Source organism: Podarcis melisellensis, assembly GCF_964234715.1.
Source record: "Podarcis melisellensis genome assembly, chromosome: Z".
Lineage (NCBI taxonomy): Eukaryota > Metazoa > Chordata > Lepidosauria > Squamata > Lacertidae > Podarcis > Podarcis melisellensis.
The window spans coordinates 47,795,992-47,819,862 of record NC_138547.1 but is presented as its reverse complement, the minus strand read 5'-3'; the positions used below and the strand labels follow the sequence as shown (position 1 = coordinate 47,819,862).

Genomic DNA, 23,871 nt, shown 5'->3' with positions numbered 1-23,871 from the left:
GGAAAATGGTAGGAGAGTAAAGGGCAACAGGTGGGCATTCCCTGCATGTGGGGTTGAGCTGAAGTCACACAAGGACTGCAGTATGCTAGGCAGAGCTAGGGTTGCCATAAGTCTAAGATTTCCTGGACATTTCCAGGATTTCAAGGGCAGAAGTGATGTCTGGGAGGAATTTCTGGAAGGTGGCAGTTTATCTTGGATCTTCAGCAAGTAAACCAAAACATTGCGTTCAATTCGCGTTTTTGTTCATTTGGCTCAACAACTTTGGGGTTTGTCTAAAAAAATTTCAATAACTTTCAGGGTGTCCTGGTTTTTACTTTTTGAGATATGGCAACTGTATCAGAGCAGAGCACACTTAAATTCTACATCTTCTCTTTCTGTAGCATTCCATCTTGAGTTATGTGTCCACATTTTTCATCTGCGTGTTGAATTTTTCTGTGCCTGCAGTCACCTGATCCTAAATTGCATTTTGGGAGCCTAGATTCATGTTTGCTTTCCTTTGAATCCTTAGGAATGAATGGGATATGTTGGAAGTAAAGTTTATGCATAAGCTGAAGGAAGTTGGTTGCTCACAGCAAAAACTTGCTTATGGCTGCTGTGCCATGAAAGCCCTGGACTTACCTGCACATGTACCGACTCGGTTTACAGCTTGCGTGGTGTTTGTTCTCCATCTTTTTAGGTTGACCTGTTTCTCTTTCGTTCCTCCCACTGGAAACTGTTGTTGCTGCTGGACTGTGCTGGTCTCTTCGATTTTAGCACATGAACATGAGCATTCTGGAGGCAGAGAGATTGTGACCCAAGAGGCAATAAGGAGGAGGTGTGCTGGCCAGCCAAATAGCTGTTCCCAGTCTGCCTGTGACAAGGTTAAAAGAACAGAGTTCTGATCGGTTAGCTCTGCAGGCAAGTGCTGTGCTGTAATTGTTCTTGGGTTTAGCGCAAGCACTATTTCCTGGCTGGGACTGTGAGTCATCCTCATTTTTCAGGGAGAGAAGTGCCGCAAATGCCCAATTAAGAAAGTGGCTTAGGAAATGCTGATATGAACTTTTCCCCAGTGTAGTCTCGTTGGCCTCTCTCCTATCTTATCAAGGCACTTGAAAGAAGCATTGACTTTTGTCAGTTATTTTAAAAAAAGCCTTTATTTTAATTTGTCATAGTTGAAATGCAATAATCAATCACTAGTAGAATTGCATTCTCTCCTGTTCAGAGTTATTTTTCTATAGTAAACCATTATTATTATTCGGTTTTGGGAAGGATTAACTGTAGCGTGTGTGTGTGTGTGTGCTTGTTCCTTATAGGGTTTCTGCCTGCTTTGGTCACACAGTGTGAAGCTAAAAATTACATCAGCCTTTTTGTCTTAATTAAATTACTTGCAGCCTGACCCTCCAACTTACTTCACCAGCAAACAAATGTTTACGGTGCACCAAATGCTGTATTTTAGATTCAGTGTTTGAGTTGTAGACAGATGTTCTTGTAGGCTTGAGGGAGGCAGAGCTATTTGAAAGCACAGTTCATAGACTGAAGAAGCTGCCTTTCAAAAAAATCCAACTAAGTTACTGCCCAATCTGCCAATGCATCTAGTCATTTATGCCCTAAAATGGGGAGGATTCAACATCTCATTTTGTAAAGATTCTCTACTCTGCTACCTTGAGATAATTCAAACATGCCACATATAACCTCTCTAGTAGCAGTTTGCAAACAAAACAGAAACAAACAAAAACAGTAGCTAATGCGGCACTCTCCAGATCCCATCAACCCCAGGCAGTAGAGGGGGGTGGTCACATGACTATTAACGCAAGAAGGGTATTGTGCCATAGCATACCTGGCAATGTGGAAGAGCTCAGTGTCCATCTACTATCCCAAATGTGTGATAGATGCACCTGTCCTTCCTCCAGCAACTGATCCAATCCAGACAACAGCATGTCACAAGCAAAGCAGACATAAAGTTCTGTCTGTCAATTTCCCACACTTTTGAAAAGGATTAACATGCCATCATTCTACCTCCTCTGCCTCATTCAGAAATGTACTTTCCCTTTTGCATCTACAGTATATGAATTTCTTGATTCTAGGTTGGTTTTGAATTTTACAGCTAGAATTGCTGGTTGTGTGCTTTTACTAAATACAGTGGTGCCCCGCAAGACGAATGCCTCGCAAGACGAAAAACCCACTAGACGAAAGGGTTTTCCGAAAACGTCTTGCGAGTCTTGCGATTTTTTTTGCTTCCCCCCTTTTTCTAAGCCGCTAAGCCGCTAATAGCCTTTTAGCCGCTAAACCGCTAATAGCGCTAATCCGCTAAGCCATTAATAGGGTTGCTTCGCAAGACTAAAAAACCGCTAGACGAAGAGACTCACGGAGCAGATTATTTTTGTCTTGCGAGGCACCACTGTAACTGTTGTTGATGGATTTCCTTATAAAACAATTGACTGAAATTCATTGGTCTTTAGAGATCAAGTGGGATTTTTTGCTGCCCATGTATAAGGAGCACTGCCAATGAAATTCCTTAAATGAGACTACTTTTATTTTCCTGAGGTGAGGAAGGGGGTCTGTAAGTTCACAGTAGCGATTCTTGCACAATGCCTCCTGGTGCACTTGTGTGCCCACAGTTTACCCTTTTCTCTTTCTACTTGGCCTTTGCCAGCCTGCTACCCTCTAGATCAGAGGTTTCCAAACTCTGTGTTGCGACACGTTAGTGTGTTGGCGTGTTGTGCGAATGTTGCCATCGCTTTTCCCGGGGCTGGAAAGGGGTTAGTTTAACCTCTGGTTTGCTAGTAAAACTGAATTACTGTGTCACGAAACGATTCATGTCTAAAAAGGGTGTCACCAACATGAAAAGTTAGGAAAGTTCTGCTCTAGAAGCTTTGGACTACCAAAATCAGCCCCAGCTAGAACAGCTGTGCTAGTCTAGGGCTGATGCTGTTCTACATAGATAGGTATAGACTTGTGATAAGATGAATGTGTTTAGTGTGCTGCACCTGTAATTACTGTAAGACTTGACTACATTGCAGTAGCTTGTGATCATAAAAGTTGTTCTAATAATACTTGAAATTTGATTCTTCAACCTGCTTCCTAGTTGGTTTTACAAAAATGAGGGAGCTGTTCGGCATGCTAGTCTCTCTGCCCCCACAGCTTCTGGATCTGCTGTAGAGGAGGCATTCGTGGGCAGATAATCTTGTTACGTATCACTGACTCCAGAACAAGTTTTGTACAACAAAGCAAATAAATGTCCAAATGCTTAATTTGTGCATGTTTTCAGAATTCATTAAAAAAAAAGTATTAGTCAAGTTTGCCCAGGCATAACAAGAGAATCCATGGCATGGGAACATGTGAGTTAGAACATCTTGGTGGCTTTGCAGCTAGAAATTGTTTATTATTTGTTTCTGCCCAGTTCAAGGTACCCAGTTCAAGGTTCAAGTGTTTAAAGCACTAAATTACTTGGGCTCCAAATATCTGAAATACCACCTCCTCCTCTACAGGCCCTCTTACGTGATGAAATAAACAGAGGGAACCCTCTTGGAAATTCTACAACCCTCAGAAGTTTGTGTATGTGTGTAGAGGACATTCACTATGGCAACCCCTAATTTTGTGGAATTCCCTCTGCACAAAGGTGTGTCTGGCCCCTTCATTACACAGCTTTCATTGTAAGCTGAAGAGATGCCTCTTTATGCTTACCTACGGTGTCAGAGATCTGTATTTTAGGACCTACCCTATTCTCTTAATTGCAATCTTTTTAATTGTTTTTGGGATTGTATTCTTGTAGCCCACCCTGGATCCTCATTGTGAAAGTGGGTAAGAAATGGAAGAATAAAGTATGATGATGATAGAACAGAACAAACAAACAAACAAACAAACAAACAAACCTCTAAGATGAATGGTGATTCAAACTAGAAGGTACAAATCACAGATTTTAAAAATTATGTTGATATGAAATTATTTGGGTCAGACAAGGCTGAAGTTCTTTTTTTTTTTTTACATTCATACCTCGCGTTACGTTTGCTTCACGTTGCGGCTTTTCAGGTTACGAACGCGGCAAACCTGGAAGTGTTTGCTACTGGGTTCACTGCACACGCAGAAGCGATCTGCATGCTTCGCGCACACACAGTAGCAGCACTCTACTTACGGACTTTTTGGGGTGCGAACGGTATCCTGAAATGGTTTGTTTTCGTAAGTAGTGGTACCACTGTATTGCCTTGTTGAATTAAAATAGCTCCTCTCCTCTCCTACTTCATCAAGCAGCAGTACAAGCACCATTGGTTTTTAATTTTAAATGGCAATTTGACACTTCTCTCTCCCAAACCATTAGCACGAGTCTTCATGGAATGTGATAGTGGGGGCTGTAGTCCATGATCGTATGTACCATAATACATTTAATAGACTTTAAGATGCCCAGTAATTTTGCTTTGCTTCAAAAGACTTACAGTGTTCCTACTCTGGACATTTAAATTCTGTCACTTTTTTATTTCACCTCACAACTAAGTCAACCATCAACCATTCAGAAGGTACTGAGCTTGAGTGTCTTGGAGGGTGAGGTGCGCATCAACTAGGAATTTTGCAGGAATCCAGTCTTTGCGAACTCTTACACAAAACAACCTGATCTGAATCAGGCTGATCTAGGGATCAGAAGACGGCTCTGCACTACTTTCAGTGCTGCAGCATAATTCTCAGTCGTTTAAATATGCCAAGCATGCATTAAATACTACCATCTTTTAAATGTGTATTAAAATATTTATTTGAGGAGGATTTTTCTCTTTAAAATGCACAGATTATTCTGCCATGCTGCCTCTGTACTCATTGTCCAAAAGTGTAGGTGGCATGTTTCTTTTTCATGCTTTTTACATAGCTGAGGCATGCATCCTCAAATTTAGGCACCGAACCCGTTTGCCTAATTTCCATTTTAGACTGAGCCACCCAAGTCCTACTTAGCTCTCTGTTCAAGGCTCATGGTTTTACTATCAAAGATTGTGGGGGACGGGACCGGGGGGAGGACTTTTAAATAGGTATATAGCTTGTATAATTCTATTAAAAATATTTTCTTTCCTTTTGTCACTCTGTGTTACCACAAACTGAACTCCAGTCTTCTCTGCTTATTGTTTGAGCTTTTCATCTTCATGAGATATGGAAAAGCCAGGGCTGTATAGGAATGGTGTGCAATAGGGAACCACCTCTACTTTAAACCCTAACAGGATAAGAGATTATCAAATGTTAAAAGCTATGATTGCCCAATGAGATATAAGAAAAAGGTGTGCCTACACTTCCATATGATCAAGGGGGGCCTTAAACCTTGCCTTCTTGCCAACAGTCTTCCATGCATGTGATGAAATGAGGGGTGTATCAAAAGTAGTTGGTGATATGGCGTGTTCAGGGTATGAATGTGTGTTGGGGGGGGGTTATTTTGTTTTTTAAAAAATACAGACCGAGGTGCATGCATTCCCTGCCCAACTAGACTGTTGGGGCCTAGCAGACTTCTTCCCACCTCATTACATATTGTTTATCTACAGCTGTTGTGAATTGTCCTAGCTAGCTACACATCTTTATATTACCTTTGCATTTTGCAGACTTTTATGTTGATTAAAAATCCAACTGGCTGCTCTCCCCCCCCCCCCATTTTAATGTAATGACATCTATTGATCAGAGCAGTAGAATTAATTAGAAAGTGAATGAGCGCCCCTCTTTTTTGGAATTCCTAGTTCTGATATAATAATATGCACACTAGGAAACACTGATAAATATTTTTACATTCTTCATTTACCTAATGAATTGTAATATTTGTCATGTCGGCATTAATGAGCAGAAATAAAATTAATTTGTTAACAGTACCTAATTTGCACCTCAGAAAACATGCTAACAAACCCACAGAAAGTGCATGCAAAGTTGACCTAATTGGATAGCCTAGGTGGAGGGAAATGACTTTTTTAAAAAAAGAATTCTAATTCTTTGATTTGTGGCCATTGAGGTATGAGTTGCTGGTAATTGATCACCTGCTGGTTAGTTTTATTTGTCCTGATAACTTGCAGCTGATGATAAAGTGGAGGATGTGTTTCAGTTTTGGAATGTAAAAAATAAAATCTGAATGCCTAGCTCGCAGTTGGAACCGTATTTTACTGATGATGTTAATTCTTATGAAGAGAGAAAATTCTCTACCACTGGCTTTGGTCTAAGATTTTGGAGGCACTGCTCCAAGGGAAGAAAGCATATGTCTATATCCTAACAGCCAATATTTTTACACACAGAGACAGGCAATGAGGTTATTTCCATCACATAAGGTTCACAGCCTTATGTAAGGATGCTCCCAGTGCCCTGCAAGAGAGATTTCTTCCTCTGCTCCATGCACTTCTGTTGAAGTGCCTGTTCTGATGTTGCTCTCCTCCTACCTCCTTTTCTGTGCCGTGTACGAAGCATGATTCATCCACAGCTAGATAAATTGGAGGTGGTTCTGATATGCTAAGCTTGACTTGGCACATTGAAGCCTCTTCACCGCTGCAGAGAGAAAATCCACACATGGGTAGACTCAGAATGTGAGGGTTGGCTCCTCTTGGCAAGTAGAATTTGTCTCAGTGGCTTCCTGGCATCTTTATCCATGCCCTTAAAATCTCTCTTTTCCACTGTTCGAAATTGTGTTGTCGGAATGACTGCAATGAGGCAAGGGGGGTTGCTTTACTCTAAAGCTGCCTTTTAAGTCCAAGGTATAATTTTGGATTAGTGGGCCTGCCAACTGTCCACAATTCTTCTAGGCTAGTTCAGGTTCTGAGGGCTTCCGTGTTTTAGGTTCCTCCTGGCAGAACTGGCAATTCAGTGTCAGAAAAACTTTATTTTGAAGGTGCTCCCACACATCAGGGATGCCCGGCACACAGGAAGTTAGGATCATGAGGAGAAGGTTAGTACTACAGCTTCCAGACCATGCTAGTCTTGCAGTTGTGTGGGGTGGAAACTTTCCCCCGGTATTTTCATTTTCCTTCGGGCGGGGGGAGGGGGAGTCCCCATTTAATTAGTAACGTGAATAGATGGCAATTGCAACAACATTAGGCAAACATGGCACAGGTTTCAAAGTTTTTATTTTTGATTACCAAATACATGTAAAATAGACAAATTGCTCTCGAGGGCATCAGAAATATTTCCAGAGCAAACTGGAAAAAAATCCAGTGCATATTACAGTGGTGCCCCGCAAGACGAACGCCTCGCAAGACGAAAAACCCGCTAGACGAAAGGGTTTTCCGTTTTGGAGGTGCTTCGTAAAACGAATTCCCCTATGGGGTTGCTTCGCAAGACGAAAAAAATCTTGCATCCCCCCTTGGTTTTTTTCCGCTTTTTCCGCCCTTTTCTTAAGCCGCTAAGCCGCTTATCAGCTGTTCCGCTGATAAGCCGCTTAACAGCTGATCGCTGGAAGCCGCTTGACAGCTGTAGCGCTAATCCGCTAAGCTGTCAATGGGCTTGCTTCGCAAGACGAAAAAACCGCTATACGAAGAGCCTCACGGAACGGATTAATTTCGTCTTGCGAGGCACCACTGTACTTTTAATTTGCTGAGGAATTTTCTTGCAGGATTTCTAGAATCAGTGTTCTAGAAATTGAACAACACTGCTGAAAGGCTGCAGTTCAACCAAAGATGCATCACATGTGACTGCTGGTTGGGTGTTCAGCACCTAATTGAGTCACTGCTGGGGTCTTCTATCAAAGACATGTTTCTGTCTATGAATCATTACCTATGAAGTTATTTTGTTGAAACCGTGTTAAATTTAGCAAGTTAAGCTAGTTGCTCCCATTTTCCCCCCACCTCCAGTCTTAAGTTCTTGTGCAAACAGTTTTTAATATGGATATAACTTTTTCTGTCTGATATTGTCTACTTGCTGCTTCTATGAAAGGCAAAACTGGAGTAGCTTAATAATGTACAGGGTAGTTATGGACTTTGAAGATATTTTTAATAGGAATTGTTCTCCGCCAGTATGTTAATGCCTGCTTTCTTATACTTGTCATACTTATTTCCTGGCATGGAAGACAGGGAAGGAGGCAAATCCTTAGATTAGGGTTGTGTAAATGTTTTATGCAATTAATCGAAATGTGACTAGAGATTTTCCATCCAGGTTGCTTCTGAATTGTTAATTGCATTTAACAGAATTGTGTGCTAAAAGAAGCACCACTTTCCACCTGTCCCCTGATGGGCTTGCTAAATACGGTCTGCATTTCTGTAGTGTGCGTTCTATGTATTTCACACCCATGTTTTGAACCTGTGTTCACTGTTTGGTCCAAGTTACTTGTTTAGTATTTCTTAAGGTTGATCTCTCTCTGAACTATCCATGGTTTTGACTAACCCTTGAAAAATTCTCATGTTTCAGAAATGGCTTTAAATAGATGTGGTCTCCCTGACTCAAAGCAAGAAATGAATGTTCACAAGAATTCCGTAAAAATGTTAATATACAAATTGATATATGAATTGGAATTATTCAGTGCAGGTACAAAAAGGATTAGTTTAAAATCCACTTGCATCTTTGGGCAGTTAAAGTAATTTCTGAAACTTATTTGGAGGCCAATGTTTTTATCTGCATATTGACAGTCTTCAGATAACTTCTCAGTAAGAATGGCAGTTGTGCTTCAGACATGTTATGAAACTGCCCTATATAAGGGGGTGCCAACTTGCATGGGTTACACAGGTTATGGAGAGCTTTCTTCCTCCTAAAGCCCCATGGTCTACCTTCCAACAGTGAATAAACTTTCTTTAGACACCTCCTAAGTACACAAAGGGGACGCGGGTGGTGCTGTGGGTTAAACCACAGAGCCTAGGACTTGCCGATCAGAAGGTCAGCGGTTCGAATCCCCGTGACGGGGTGAGCTCCCGGGGTGAGCTCGGTCCCTGCTCCTGCCAACCTAGCAGTTCAAAAGCACGTCAAAGTGCAAGTAGATAAAAAAGTACCGCTCCAGCGGGAAGGTAAACGGCGTTTCTGGCTCGCTGCTCTGGTTCGCCAGAAGCGGCTTAGTCATGTTGGCCACGTGACCCGGAAGCTGTATGCCGGCTCCCTCAGCCAATAAAGCGAGATGAGCGCCACAATCCCAGAGTTGGACATGACTGGACCTAATGGTCAGGGGTCCCTTTACCTTTACAAGTACACAAAGGGTGTATTTTTGTTAAAGAAAGGTTGCCAGAGCTTGATGCAGTTACAGCTTTTAATGTCTTGGCAGTGATTCAGTAATTTTAGACTCTGTACTTAATGGTTTTACGAGGTTCTTCCCCAGCATTTTAGATGGCAGTATGTAATCTCTTACTTCAGGATTGGTAAGCCAACTGTGCTGCGTTTGAGGGCTCTCCTACTCATTCTGCTGAGCATGGTCCTGGACTTGTACCCCACGAATCCTACTCTGCCAGCACCACCACAGCCGGCACCAAAACCTAGCGTGAAAATTAAAGAAAAAGACATGACACATTTGAACACTTAACATTTGTCTAGCAGGAATCTGATCCAGTTCTCATTTTAGATCCTCCCACAAGTCTCTGGCTTGACATGCCATTCATGTGGCAGAATGAAAAGCAGGCTTTGGATTAAGGTTGCTTCCTTCTGCTCTGCATTTTAGATCTCTGGTTGAAGAGGAAGACCCTCACATGAAAGTATCCATTGGGAGCAGCGATATGGGTGTGTCTGCCCATCTGCAATCGTCAAAGGCAGGAACCACAAGATTTTTCACCAGCAACACACATAGTTCTGTAGTACTCCAGGTAAGTTGACACCATGATCTGAACAGCCATATCATCCTTTTGAGAGTTCCTTTTATTTCACGGGTGCTTCTCTGACAAGTAAGTTCTCATTGAGGTTGAATGCCTTATCTCTCTGTTGGTGTGCTTTGCCAGTGCCATTGCAGCCATTTGTAATTATTATTTTTTAAAGAATTTTATTAAGTTTTCCAATAATTATATAAAAGCATAATAAAACAATAATATAACACAGGCAAAAACAAAACAAAACGAAACAAAAAAGAACAGGTATAATTTCATTCCCTTTTTTTCTTATACCTTACTTTCCCGACTTCCCCATACCTCCCCTCTCTGTATTCCAATTTTTATTGTATTAGTTCAGCAAATCCTTCCCCTTAATTTCATTTAAACTTTTAACCCTTCTTTTCTTGTTACATATCCAATTCAGCTGAAAACCACGCAATTTCTAAGCCAACGCCATTCTAACATTCATTAATTTTGCAATATTTCTTAAGATAGTCCTTAAATTTCTTCCAATCTTCTTCCGCTGTCTCTCTCCCCTGCCCGTCATTTCTGCCAGTCCCATATAGTCTATCACCTTCATCTGCCATTCTTCCAAGGTGGGTAGATCTTGTGTCTTCCAATACTTTGCGATGAGTATTCTTGCTGCTGTTGTAGCATACATAAAGAATGTTCTATCCTTCTTTGGCACCGTTTGGCCGACAATACCCAAGAGAAAGGCCTCTGGTTTCTTCAGAAAGGTATATTTAAATACCTTTTTCAATTCATTATATATCATTTCCCAGAACGCCTTACTCTTAGGGCACATCCACCAAAGGTGAAAAAAGGTACCTTCATTTTCTTTACATTTCCAACATTTATTATCAGGCAAATGGTAAATTTTTGCAAGCTTGACTGGGGTCATGTACCACCTGTAAATCATTTTCATAATGTTTTCTCTTAAGGCATTGCATGCCGTAAATTTCATACCGGTGGTCCACAACTTTTCCCAGTCAGCAAACATAATGTTATGACCAATGTCTTGTGCCCACTTAATCATAGCTGATTTCACTGTTTCATCCTGCGTATTCCATTTCAACAGCAGATTATACATTTTTGACAAATTTTTAGTATTGGATTCTAACAATTCTGTTTCCAATTTTGATTTTTCCACCTGGAAGCCAATTTTCCTATCCATCTTGTAAACCTCCATTATTTGATAACAATGAAGCCAGTCTCGCACTTTATCTTTTAATTTCTCAAAACTCTGCAATTTCAATTTGTCCCCTTCTTGTTCCAAAATTTCCCAATATCTCGGCCATTTGGACTCCATATTAAGCTTTTTCACAGCTTTCGCCTCCATTGGCGACAACCACCTTGGGGTTTTACTTTCCAGCAGATCTTTATATCTAATCCAGACATTGTACAATGTTTTCCTGACAATATGATTTTTAAAAGCTTTGTTTGCTTTAACCTTGTCATACCACAAATATGCATGCCACCCAAAAGTATTGTTAAAACCTTCTAAATCCAAAATGTCTGTGTTTTCAAGAAGCAGCCAATCCTTCAACCAGCAGAAAGCTGCCGATTCATAATATAGTTTAAAGTCTGGCAGGGCAAATCTCCCCCCTTTCCTTTGCATCGGTTAAAATCTTAAATTTAATTCTGGGCTTCTTGCCCTGCCAGACGAATTTCGAAATGTCTTTCTGCCACTTCTTGAAACAGTCCATCTTGTCCACAATTTGCAATGTTTGAAACAAAAACAGCATTCTAGGCAATACATTCATTTTTATAACCGCAATTCAACCAGACAAGGAAAGCTTCAAATTTGACCAGATTTCTAAGTCTTTTTTCACTTCTGTCCAAGTTTTCTCATAGTTATCTTTGAATAAATTCACATTTTTAGCTGTCATATTGATCCCCAAATATTTCACATTCTTAACCACTGTTAATCCTGTCTCATTCTGAAACCTCTCTTTTTCAAAAGCTGTTAAGTTTTTCTCCAGTACCTTAGTTTTTAACTTATTCAATTTAAAACCTGCAACTTGACCAAACTCTTGAATTATTTCTAAGACCCTTTTTGTACTAGATTCAGGCTCTTGTAGTGTAAGTACCAAGTCATCAGCAAATGCTCTCAATTTGTACTGTTTGGCTCCAACCTGTACCCCTTTAACCAGCTGATCCCTTCTAATCATGTTCAACAAGACCTCCAGGACTGATATAAAAAGTAATGGAGAGATTGGGCACCCCTGACGTGTCCCTTTCTCTATCTTAAATTCTTCCGTAACCACATTGCTTACAATTAACTTTGCTTTTTGTTCAGAGTATATTGCACCTATACCATTTTCAAACTCTTGGCCTACCCCCAACCCCCGGAGATTCTTCCTCATAAAGCTCCAAGAAATATTGTCAAAGGCTTTCTCCGCGTCCACAAATATCAAAACTGCCTTAGTGTTTATATTCACTTCCAGCTTTTCCAAGATGTCTATTATATTCCTTACGTTGTCTGACAGATGTCTTCTTGGGAGAAAGCCCGCTTGGTCTCTATGAATCTCCTCCATCAAGACTTTTTTCAGTCTCTTAGCCAAAATGTCAGCAAAGATTTTGTAATCCATATTTAGTAAAGAAATAGGGCGGTAGTTCTTAAGTTGAGTTTTTTCAGTCTCTGTCTTCGGTATAAGTGTAATAAATGCTTCTTTCCATGATTCTGGTGCCCTTTTCCCTCCCAAAATTTCATTGCAGACTTCCTTCAAAGGTTGTAATAACCACTCCTTCAAAGCTTTATAATATCTGGAAGTCAGCCCATCAGGTCCCGGAGATTTACCCAATTGCATATTTTGAATGGCACTTTCTATTTCCTGTTCAGTTATTTTCTGGTTCAGTACTAATTTGCTTTCATCAGAAATTTTTTGTAATCCATTTATTTCAAGAAATCGGTCTATGTCCGTTTCTTTCTGCGGCCCTTGTGAATACAGTTGTTTGAAGTATCTCTGGAAGCATCTTCTGATTTCAGTTGGGTTGTAAATATTCCTTCCTTCCACTTCTAGGTTTGTCACCGTATTTAATTTTTGTCTTTTCCTTATTTGCCAAGCCAAAAGTTTCCCACATTTATCTGCGGATTCAAAAGTCTTTTGTCTCATTTGTTTGATTTTCCATTCTATTTCTTGGTTCATCAATTCCATATATTGTATTTGGTACAACTTAATTTCCTTCAGTATCTCCTGAGACTTTGTTTTTAGTCTTAATTTCTTTTCCCCTTCTTTTATCTTTTCTAAAATCTTATTTTTCTTCTCATTTTGGCTTCTCTTCTTTATTGCATTTTGTTGTATCAGGAAACCTCGCATAACAGCTTTACTTGCGTCCCAGATCACTCTTTTTTCAACATTGGTCTTCATATTTATTTCAAAATAATCTCTCAAAGTCTTTTGGGCCGCAGCCATTTGTAATTAAGTACAGTCATACCTTGGGTTGAAGTTGCTTCAGGTTGAGCGCTTTTGGGTTGCGCTCTTCGGTGACCCGGAAATAACGGAACACATTACTTCAGGGCTTTGCCGCTCACACATGCACAGACAGTCAAAACGATGTCACGTGCATGCGCGGAAGTGGCCATGCACGTGCAGACGCGCAGACACGGGTTGCGTTCGCTTCAGGATGCGAACGGGGCTCTGGAACGGATCCCGTTCGTATCCAGAAGTACCACTGTACATAGTTGTAAGTTTGTTGCTTTTATGTAACCCTAATAAAATTTATTATTATTATTATTATTATTATTATTATTATTATTATTATTATTATTATTATCATCATCATACCCAAGGTGATACTTAAAAGTAGTAAAAACAAACAAATGATATTAAATACGAAAGAAGTGAGTTCCTCACCAACCCATGGTCTGCTTGGGAGCTTGAAGGTATCTGCTCCTAACCAGGGCTTCTCCTCTTCTGCCTTCCTACAGGGCATACAAATCTTAAGTAGCCGCATGGAAGCAGGGAGGTGCCAACTCCTGCCCCAACGGTTCTCTCAGACTAGTGTTGGTCTCTACAGTAGCTGATGATATATGCTTCTCCTCTTCTGCCTTCCTTAGGGCACATGGGTACCTGTTACTTGTTAGCTTCTGAAATTTCTTCTCTCCCTCTTCTGCCAATTAAACATTCTGATCAGATTAGCAGCAGCAACAGGAAACCTGACCTTTTGCTAGAATTAAAGGAGACAACAGTGTGTGTTTGACATTGTGTGAGCTGAGCAGAGAGAGCCATTTGCCCAAGAATCACACATGGATGCCTTCCAGGGAATCTGCCAGGGGAAGCGGTCTCTCAGTGTTAATATTTTGCTCCTACTACCTTTTTGTTCCCTTGGCTCAGAGTATGTTTCGACGGGCAATTCAATGTCATTATCCATCAGTGCACTGTGCTGGAGTCCATCTGCTGCTGTTACTGTGTGGTCTTTGACTTGCATTTCAAATAACTGTGAAATGAGGCTAAATCCCACACCTTGGATGGGTCGCATTGCTCTCTCATTGATTTAATGGAGGAAGAGACTTAGTATTGGGATGGAAATATGCCTGTGTTCTGGGAACTTGCTCCAGCTGAATGTTTGCATTGTGCTCTGCTGATTTTTGTATTAGAAATGGAATGTTGCAGGTATAGCCAAAAGCTTTTGTGAGGCATGTGTGGTTCTCAGACAGCCTAAAACAGAATGAAAAGAATTTATTTATTTTATTGAATTGGTATACCGCTGTTCATATGAAGATTGTATTTGCAGAATACATAATAAAACAAAAAACATAACAATAACCCCTCCTACCACAAGAATCCCTTGATGTGCATGCATACTAGATTGGGGCTGAATAAGACTCTTCCTCCTACCTTTCTCCACTCCCTCACATAGAGGCCCTAGGGGAAAGGATGATGGTTTGGGGCAGTTCAAGGAAGTAAGTTGCAGAAGGAGCTCCTAGTGTGTAGGAGAAATTGGCAGGTATGGGGGAGAGAAAGAGAATGGAATAGCAGTGCCAGCATCTATCATTTATATAGCACTTTTGTTGTTGTTTAGTCATTTAGTCGTGTCCGACTCTTCATGACCCCATGGACCAGAGCACGCCAGGCACTCCTGTCTTCCACTGTCTCCCGCAGTTTTGAGCACTTTAGAGCGCTCAAAATACTTCATGTGCATCTCTCAGTAATTGTTTATGGCAGCCTAGTGGGTGGGTTTGCATTATTATTTCCCTCATATTGAAGATAGGTAAGATGAGGCTAAGAGAGAATGGCCTGCTTAAGTCTTTTCTAGTGAGTTCATGGTGAAAGTGGGTTTTAGACCAGGGGTTTTCTGTTCATAGCTTGGATTTGTAACGCACATACCACCAGAGTTAGAAGATGTCTCTCTTGTCCAAGCTTGGATTATCGTAAGTTGTGGACCTATAGAGTGGACTTGGAAAGTGCTGTTGGGCTCACATTCTGCTAGGGACCAAAATAAGTCTTCCTAATTATATGAAGAAATTGAGTTTGTGCCCTGTGTAAGCATGTCTGCATTCTGGCAACTTATTCCAACCTGAATCCTTTTCTTAGCGTGGGAACAATTCTGCAGCTTCTTCAATTTTACTTTGCAACTAGCGAAACCATTTCCCCACCCTAGTCTCCTTCAAATCAATAGCTTTTGAGTGATTATTTTGGTTATACTGAGTAAAAGCTAATTCTAAGGGACTGAGTACCAGGGACATTCCTTCGGGTTGCAGTGATTATCAAATAGTGTGGGGCAAGAGAGACTTCTGGAGGAAATATAGCTAACTAGTGATTGATTGGCAGAAATAATTATGTGGTGATTGGTGATAGCCAAGACATAAATCTTGGTTGTCATGCCTTCTCTTTCGAGAGAGGAAAATAAGGGATTAAGTTCACATTTACTGAAGAAAGCTGTTCGTCACAGTGGAGACAAGAGGTTTTTGGATGTGGGGAATGTCTTAGAGCATGGGTAGACAAACTAAGGTCCGGGGGCCGAATCCGTCCCAATCGCCTTCTAAATCTGGTCCGTGGACGGTCCGGGAATCAGCATGTTTTTACATGAGTAGAATGTGTCCTTTTATTTAAAATGCATCTCTGGGTTATTTGTGGGGCATAGGAATTAGTTCATTTCCCCCCCCAAAATATAGTCCGCCCCCCCCCCCACAAGGTCTGAGGGACAGTGGACTGGCCCCCTGCTGAAAAAGTTTGCTGGCTCCTGTCTTAGAGCGAGGAACTGCCAGACACCACATAATAGCCCTCAAGGCTAGCCCGCAGGGCATCAGGTCAGCAAAACCTCACTTTCAACTACTTCTGAGATTGGGATGAATTACCCAAATTGTAATCTGTCTGCCAGTTAATTTTCACCTGGAACATGAATTGAATGTTGGCATTAGAAGAGACATTAATTAACATTAACAAACAGACTGAAAAAATAATATAAAAAGTATATCTATTTGAGATTAAGAAAGTTAACAAACGGATAAGGTTGCTCTGCTGGTTAAGAATCGTTACCTTATATTACTTTTAACTCTCTGTCATTTCTGTGGGGTGCTGGTGGCAGAAGACAAACTACATTCCTGAGCATGGGAAAGCACTTTTCTCTTAAAGAGAGAAGCTTTTCAAGGCCCAGACTGTTAAGGTGGAAACTAACAGAACCCAATACGGCAAAGATTGTTGGTGTGATTTGGCAGTTATTGAATGAGCAACTGAAAGAGCTCAGAGCTGAGATGCATAAAATGGTGAATGGAAATGGATCAGAGAAAGATCAGACCAAAGAAAACACAGGATCTTTGGAAAAAATACTGATTAAGATCTGCTGGGACATGAGAGTGGAATGGTAGTAGAAGATGGAATGGAGAAGACCTCCACACAGTTGCCTGGAGGAGTGAAACAGGCAAAAGACAGAGTTGTGATGCTGGGGAGTAGAACAAAACCATGGACAGAAACATTAAGAAACATCCTGATATGGCAGAGATAGAGCTGAGAGAGAAAGGATCCTGTGTGCAAGTTGGAGTGAATTCAGAGGAAAATGGCATCCGGTGATCCTTATGGAAAAAGTGTGGAAGAAGCAGAAATGGAAGGAACTTTATTTCCAAATTAGGGTGGGAAATCATGGTCAGCAGGAAATGGGATTGGAAGATATGGAACTGGGTACTATTTAATGAATATACAACAAGTAAATAACTATGGATTATTATTCTAATAATGGATAATAGAATTTATTGGAGATATAACTGTTATATGGGGCTGGGGGAAGGCTGTTCTTGACATTTAGCGATAGTAACAATTGAAGAGCTCCTTTTGGACGACTTGTGTGGATAGGAAAATGAATGGACTTGAGATGCCTGGGGTTTAAAACTGGGAAAAGGCCACCTAGCAGATTGAGGAACAGCTGGATATTATCCTGGAATACAGCTGGATATCATCCTATGTGCGCGCGTGCAGACAGACACACACACATTTGTCAGACTGAGAACTGGAAGTTCTATTTATTTCTTTATCTGTTCTCTCTCTTTCTCTCTCATGATCTTTATTTCTTGTGCTTTCTTTTTCTCCTATCCACCTTACATTTGCTTATGCTTGGCTTTCCTTTTTGAGGTCCTCTACTCTGGGTATTGCACAGGAAGGTAATGGATAGAAGGTGAAAGACCCTATGTGAGAGTCAGGGAAGGGAAGGTCTCCCAGGGTGGGAGGCTGGGAGAAGAAACGAAACCGTCTAGGTGAGAACTGGGAAGGGTTCATCCCCTTTTCATGTGAGACAGGGGTAAGGATCTACCCCAATAGAGGACTTTGTATTTTTCTCTCTCTTTTTTTGTTGATTTTATAAATATTTAGATTAAAAAAAATAAAATAGATTAAAGTAAAAAAGAAAATAGTGTGGGACTTATTTGAACCATTGTGGAGTGGTTTTTCTATTTTGCAGCCCAGAGAGCTCGTTCTTGCAGCTGGGTGGAGCTGTTGATGCCATATTTTCTCTTGTAGGGTTTTGACCAGCTGCGAATAGAAGGTTTGCTTTGTGATGTGACACTTGTGCCAGGCGATGGTGATGAAGTGTTTCCTGTTCATAGGGCAATGATGGCATCTGCTAGTGATTACTTCAAGGCCATGTTCACAGGTACAGTGGATAGCAGTGATAAGGTGCATTCTGCATTTAAAAAAAAAGTTCTGCCACGTAAGAGTGTGTTTGACATGAATTATTCTTGTGGTGTGTGTTTATCCTGTCCAGCTAATGGTTATGTGTGAAGTGGCTTTGTCTCTGGAACAAGAAATTTTATAGGGGAAGTTCTTTCAAGCTTTAACTATATCTTATCTAAATTTTGTTCTCAGGTGGGATGAAAGAACAAGACTTAATGTGCATTAAGCTCCATGGCGTGAACAAAATAGGTTTAAAGAAGATCATTGATTTTATTTATACTGCAAAACTTTCTCTCAACATGGACAATCTTCAGGATACTCTAGAAGCTGCCAGCTTTTTACAGATATTGCCTGTGTTGGACTTCTGTAAAGTTTTTCTTATATCTGGGGTAAGATATCTTAGGTTATTGCTCGGTTTGCCTCTTTCTTATTTTCTCTGTTAAAATCACAGTAAGTTTGTCAGCCTGAAAGATTGATACAGTTGGGACCAACGCAGGAAATTCAGTAGTTCTGTAGCACCCCTGATATGTGACCTTGATTTAAAAACTTACAGCAAATGAGAGTTCACCACCTTTCAAGCTCTTGAGGAACAAAAACCTATAACCTGCCCCTTAAATTAAAGCACAATTCCATCAGGTAATGATTTGCCTTTCATAGAGAGATGGATGAGAGCAGGTTTTCCACGAGTATCGTGTGAAACATATTGATGCCCAGTAATTTGCCTCATGCTTTTATCATTCAGGATTCCAACCCTTGGGGCTTTGCTGTATTGTTGGGCCGGCTGAATGTTTAAGGCATTTGTCAGGATTTCAGCTGAGAGAGATCTGAAAGTCCAGGTTGTGAAATGTCCTCTTGTGCCAAGACAGGCATTTTCTATGTCTGGAACAGCTGGGGTTTGTCACACTGAGAGGTGCTATGCAGGTTTTGTGTCTCCTGTTGTTTGGGTGAGAGCATCTTGCACTTACGTAAGGTCCTTTATCTCTGATTTAGTTGCACATGGGCCTAGAGTCCTCATTACTATTAAATGAGTTGTGCTTAAAAAGCCAGTAACTTCTGTGCCATTTTGCATATTGCTTGCAAAGTGCCCTGGGAGATGGGGTGTGTGTGTAATGACATTGACTTAATGTGCAACTATTAAAAAATGGCACTCATGGATTTTTAAGACATGCGTCTTAGAAACAATGTGAGAGAAAGCAGGCTGTTTCAAATGGCCCCAAAGCTGTATAAGGAGAAAAAGGATTGTGAAGCACCTTTTGTGCAGAGGGTTATATGGTCTTCTGTTAAGAGTTATGTAATCCTATATCCTGCATTGTATCCAGTGCTAGTTCTACTCAGAGTAGACTTACTCAATCTAATGGACACAACCAACTTAGGTTACCTATACTAACTGAGTGGAACTTAATGTGTTTAAGTCCTCAAATTTCCCATTAGAGGTCAGTCACTTAGGATTCCAATTCTGAAGGCAGTCTGAAATCTCAGATGAAGAAAACGAAATATAAATTCTGGTCGCCTGGACAGTGGGGTCCAGAGGACAGCCAAGAGGTAAAGAACAAACCACACATTTTATCCCTGGGTTTAGCAGTGAGGATACAGGATTATCTGTGCGTTGGTTACGCTTGCAAGCCCATTAACTGCTGGCATCTCTTCCTTTTTCATTTCTGTTACTGCCACTTCAATTTCTTTCTCAAAATTTCCCAACTGCAGCTCTGTTTATATGGGACTGCTGTCATTAGTTATCCTATCTCTCTAGCTTTTCATTTTAGCTGCAGTTGCTGTATCTGACGCTCTTTGCCACCCTTCCCTGTGCGTCTAAGCTCTGCAACAGAGAGGATTCTGCCACGTTACAGGAAAAACTATATTCAATTTTCCTTTCCCCCTCTTTGCTAGTTCTTCAGTAATAACAGAATGAAGGCCCTAAAGTTGCAAAAGGTTGCAGCCCCCTCCCAAACAGTATTTGGACCCATGGGTGGGGGAGTTCTGTGATCACCCTCTCTCTGGCCTTCTAGGTTTCTTGGCAATAGGGATGGGGGGACGTTGCTTCTCTCCTTGGACTCAAAGCACATGCTGGAGTTTTCACCCATTTTTCACCTTTGCTGGCTAGCCTGCCTGCATCTGTAGAAATCTCCAGGAGAGCGAAAGCTTTGTGTCCTCTGGCTGGCAGACTTGACAGTAGTAGTAGTAGCAGCAGTAGTAGTAAAGCTTTGGGAAGAAGAGTAAGGGGTCCAGAGACATGGGTGGAGGACGTAGGATGCAGCAACCTGTAGCAGAGCAAAGAGTGCAGAGATGCCTATGGGTAGAAGTAGTCTGGGGTGCAGAAAAGAGAGCTCTGTGTTTGAAGAGAAGAGATGCTCAGAAGGAGAGCTAACAAAGATGGAGGCACAGCTGTGCATAGTGTTCAGTGGGGTGCAGAAAGAGGGGAAAGTTAATGGAGAATAAGTTAAACAGGAGGAGTTAACATGCCACACTTAGTGGCTTAGTGCCCACCTGAGTGACTCAGAATGGCTTTCAGTGATTTGGGTGGTGCCCTCCTGTCCTTTGCTGGGTTTTTGTTTGGGGTGTTGTGATCAGTTCTAGCAGTGCTGAACTGCTCCATCATCCTCTCATGGAATAATTACTTATCCGTTCAGCTCATGTTTTTCTGTATAAAGCAGTGGTGTGAAACATCATTTCACCAGCTCTTGAGATGTTAAAATCCCTTTAAAAACGATTGTCCTCCAAACAGCCAATCATGAAAGGTTGCTCATCTTCTTCTTAGTTTTAAAAGCAGGCTGCTGAGGTTGAGTGCCTTTCCCCAGCCCCACATGCAGCCACCTAGTATGTGTTGTTGAATTCTGCAAATATAATTTTGCCCGAAGTGCTGGACATGAACTGGATTCTGAGATGTTCGTTATATTCATGTCCAGCATTCTAATGCCTTGCTTGGCGTTCTTGTTAAAACTTTAAAGTGTACTTTGATAATTTGACGGTATTTCTCAAGCTGCACTATATTATTGCTGTTTCGCCTTCCATCCAGTGCATAGTTAGACTATTACAGCTGCATAAGTAATTACTTGTAATAAAGTTGTATGGAAATTGAAGACTTCTTAAGCATGCATGTTTCAGATTTTTGCTCAGTCTCAAGAGCTTCCTAGAAGAAACATGAAGCCATGTAGCAAGCTAATCTAATAAGATAATTCAAATAATTAAGGAGAACCCAATCAGTTATACTCTTCTGTTCTGTGGGCCTCGTGAGCAATGGCCAATAGTAATTTGGTAATTTACTGGGAATCTGTCAGTTGGGAATGAGAAAGCTAATAGCATGCTGCAATGCAGGAATACAGTGGTACCTCGGGTTACATACGCCTCAGGTTACATACGCTTCAGGTTACAGACTCCACTAACCCAGAAATAGTGCTTAAGGTTAAGAACTTTGCTTCAGGATGAGAACAGAAATTGTGCTCCGGCAGCGCGGTGGCAGCAGGAGGCCCCATTAGCTAAAGTGGTGATTCAAGTTAAGAACAGTTTCAGGTTAGGTACGGACCTCCGGAACGAATTAAGTACTTAACCCGAGGTACCACTGTATAGTTGAATAAAATCCACCATAACATACTTCCTTGGGCTCAGAGAAGTGGTTCCTAAAGCATATTGGATTTTAAGAAAACAACAAAATTAAATCTCTTGCACTCAAGAGAGTTGCAACTCATAAAAGCGGGGGCTGGAGGGAGAAAAAATTGGAAGAGAGCTAGTTCTTCAGTGCAAGTAAAAAGTGCCAGTTATAGGTTTTGGAGGGGTAGCTGAGCCATCAGTCCCAGAACCAGAAGGACCCTTGATCCCAACAGCTGAAGAGCTGCCAGGTAGGGTGGCTTCCTGCAGCAGGAAGGAGTAAGTGTGAGGTGTGAGCTGTGGAGGATGTGTGGCCTTTAATGACTTGCGTTAATTATAAAACTGTTTATAGCTCACTCTCTCATATACACATATACACATACATATACACATCAAGGCAGTGTATAGCAAAAGTACAATAGAACTTAAATGAATTAAAAAAAATATTACAAAGCCATAAGAAATGACTGGCTCATCTTGAAGGCTCTTAAGACTGTCATGGTCGCAGCCCCAGGAACCAAATGCAGGACTTTGTCCTGGGAGGGCAGAAGAGGAATCACAGAATTGTAGAGTTGGAAGGGACCCTGAGGGTCATCTATTTCTACCCCGTTCAATACAGAAATCCTGCCCACATCTGTCCCTGGCTGGGCTTGAACCACTGACCTTCTCATTCAGCCAGACACGCTGACCCATTGTGCCACAAGGTGCTCCTGACAGAGGAAGATCTTTGGTTCAACCCCTGGCATCTCCAGGTACAGCAATAAAATACTTGCTTCTGAAACCCTGGAGAGCTGCTGTTAGTGTAGACAGCAGTGAATTGGATGGGCTAATGGTGTGGCTTGGCATAAGGCAACCTCCCATCTTCCCACAATATTGTCTATTTATACTTTATGTGGACAGTCTCTTTGCACATCTCTCCACAGTCTAGCTGGGTCCACACTTGCACAAACCAATCCAAAGAAATGTACAGTTTGTGTAAAACATACTGAGTGTGGTGGTATGTCTACATTAGCCACCCTTGTGTTACTGTAATGTGCAGGTGAACATAAAGCCAGAGCTTAAAATGGAGGAAGTGACTTTTCTCTTCCTATCATAGGTTTCCTTAGAGAACTGTGTCGAAGTGGGGCGGATTGCCAACACGTACAACCTCACAGAAGTGGATAAATATGTGAACAACTTCATCCTCAAGAACTTCCCAGCACTGTTAAGTACTGGTGAGTTTGTGAAACTCCCCTTTGAGCGCCTTGCCTTTGTCCTTTCAAGTAATAGCCTTAAGCATTGCACAGAGCTGGAGCTTTTCAAGGCTGCTTGCCGCTGGCTGCGGTACGAGGAGCCACGGATGGAATGTGCAGCAAAACTCATGAAAAACATCCGGTTCCCTCTGATGACTCCGCAGGATCTTATCAACTACGTCCAAACTGTGGATTTCATGAGGACTGACAACACTTGCGTCAACTTGCTCTTGGAAGCCAGCAATTACCAAATGATGCCCTACATGCAGCCAGTGATGCAGTCGGAAAGGACGGCCATCCGTTCGGACAGCACTCACCTGGTCACACTAGGGGGAGTGCTCCGGCAGCAGCTGGTTGTCAGCAAGGAGCTGCGGATGTACGATGAAAAAGCACACGAGTGGAGGTCTCTGGCACCTATGGACGCTCCCCGCTACCAGCATGGCATCGCTGTTATTGGGAACTTTCTCTATGTTGTTGGCGGACAGAGCAATTATGACACGAAAGGAAAGACAGCGGTTGACACAGTGTTTAGGTTTGACCCTCGGTATAATAAATGGATGCAGGTGGCTTCTTTGAACGAAAAGAGAACCTTCTTCCACCTAAGTGCCCTCAAAGGACATCTGTATGCTGTTGGTGGTCGAAATGCAGCTGGTGAGTTAGGTAAGTCTTCACCTTGGTCCAAAAAATCCCCCTTTCCTGACTTGTACAGCAATAATTATTTACTGCTGTATGCAAATAAGAACTAATTCGTTACTTACTTACTTACTTTCTGTATTTGTATCCCACTCTTTTTCTCCAAGCAGCGTGAGATGGCAAACATGGTTGTCCCATTCCTTATTTTGCCCCCCCCCCCCAACAATAACCCTGTGAGCTAGGTTAGGTTGAGAAGCAGTGACTGGTACAAGATCGCCCAATGAGTTTCATGGCTCAGTGGGAGATTTGAACTCCAGTCTCCCTGGTCCAAGTCTGGCCCTCTACCAGTATACCACACTGGCACCTTGTTTTTATTTTTTAATGTTTTTGGTTGTAATGTGTTAAGAAGTGTATATCAAGAGATTATTATTGAATTACCAAATCCACCATGCCAAAATATAACCCATGTGTTCACCTCTACATTCGCCATCTGATTTGTAAGGACAATGAGGTGACATTGTGAAATTCTGCTTGTGGAATTGTGTTGGTTTCTGTGAGACAGTGGAAGTAATTGTGCAAATTGCACAATCCTGTGGATGTCTACCCAGAAGTGAGTCCTAGTGAGTT

The 23,871-nt window shown here is 41.6% G+C and overlaps 1 protein-coding gene across 6 annotated transcripts in view; it reads left to right on the top strand.

Moving 5' to 3' along the window:
• The window catches only part of LOC309361777 (kelch-like protein 13), a 77,419-nt gene that overhangs the window by 40,090 nt on the left and 13,458 nt on the right, over positions 1-23,871 (top strand). For 5 of the 6 annotated variants that reach the window (XM_081896947.1, XM_081896949.1, XM_081896948.1 and 2 more), the window contains 4 exons: positions 9,551-9,692; positions 17,645-17,777; positions 17,990-18,186; positions 22,476-23,271. In XM_081896947.1, the coding sequence (XP_081753073.1) occupies positions 9,551-9,692; positions 17,645-17,777; positions 17,990-18,186; positions 22,476-23,271 (1,268 nt within the window). The remainder of the gene's footprint in view (positions 1-9,550; positions 9,693-17,644; positions 17,778-17,989; positions 18,187-22,475; positions 23,272-23,871) is intronic. The other variant, XM_081896950.1, reaches the window with a different exon arrangement.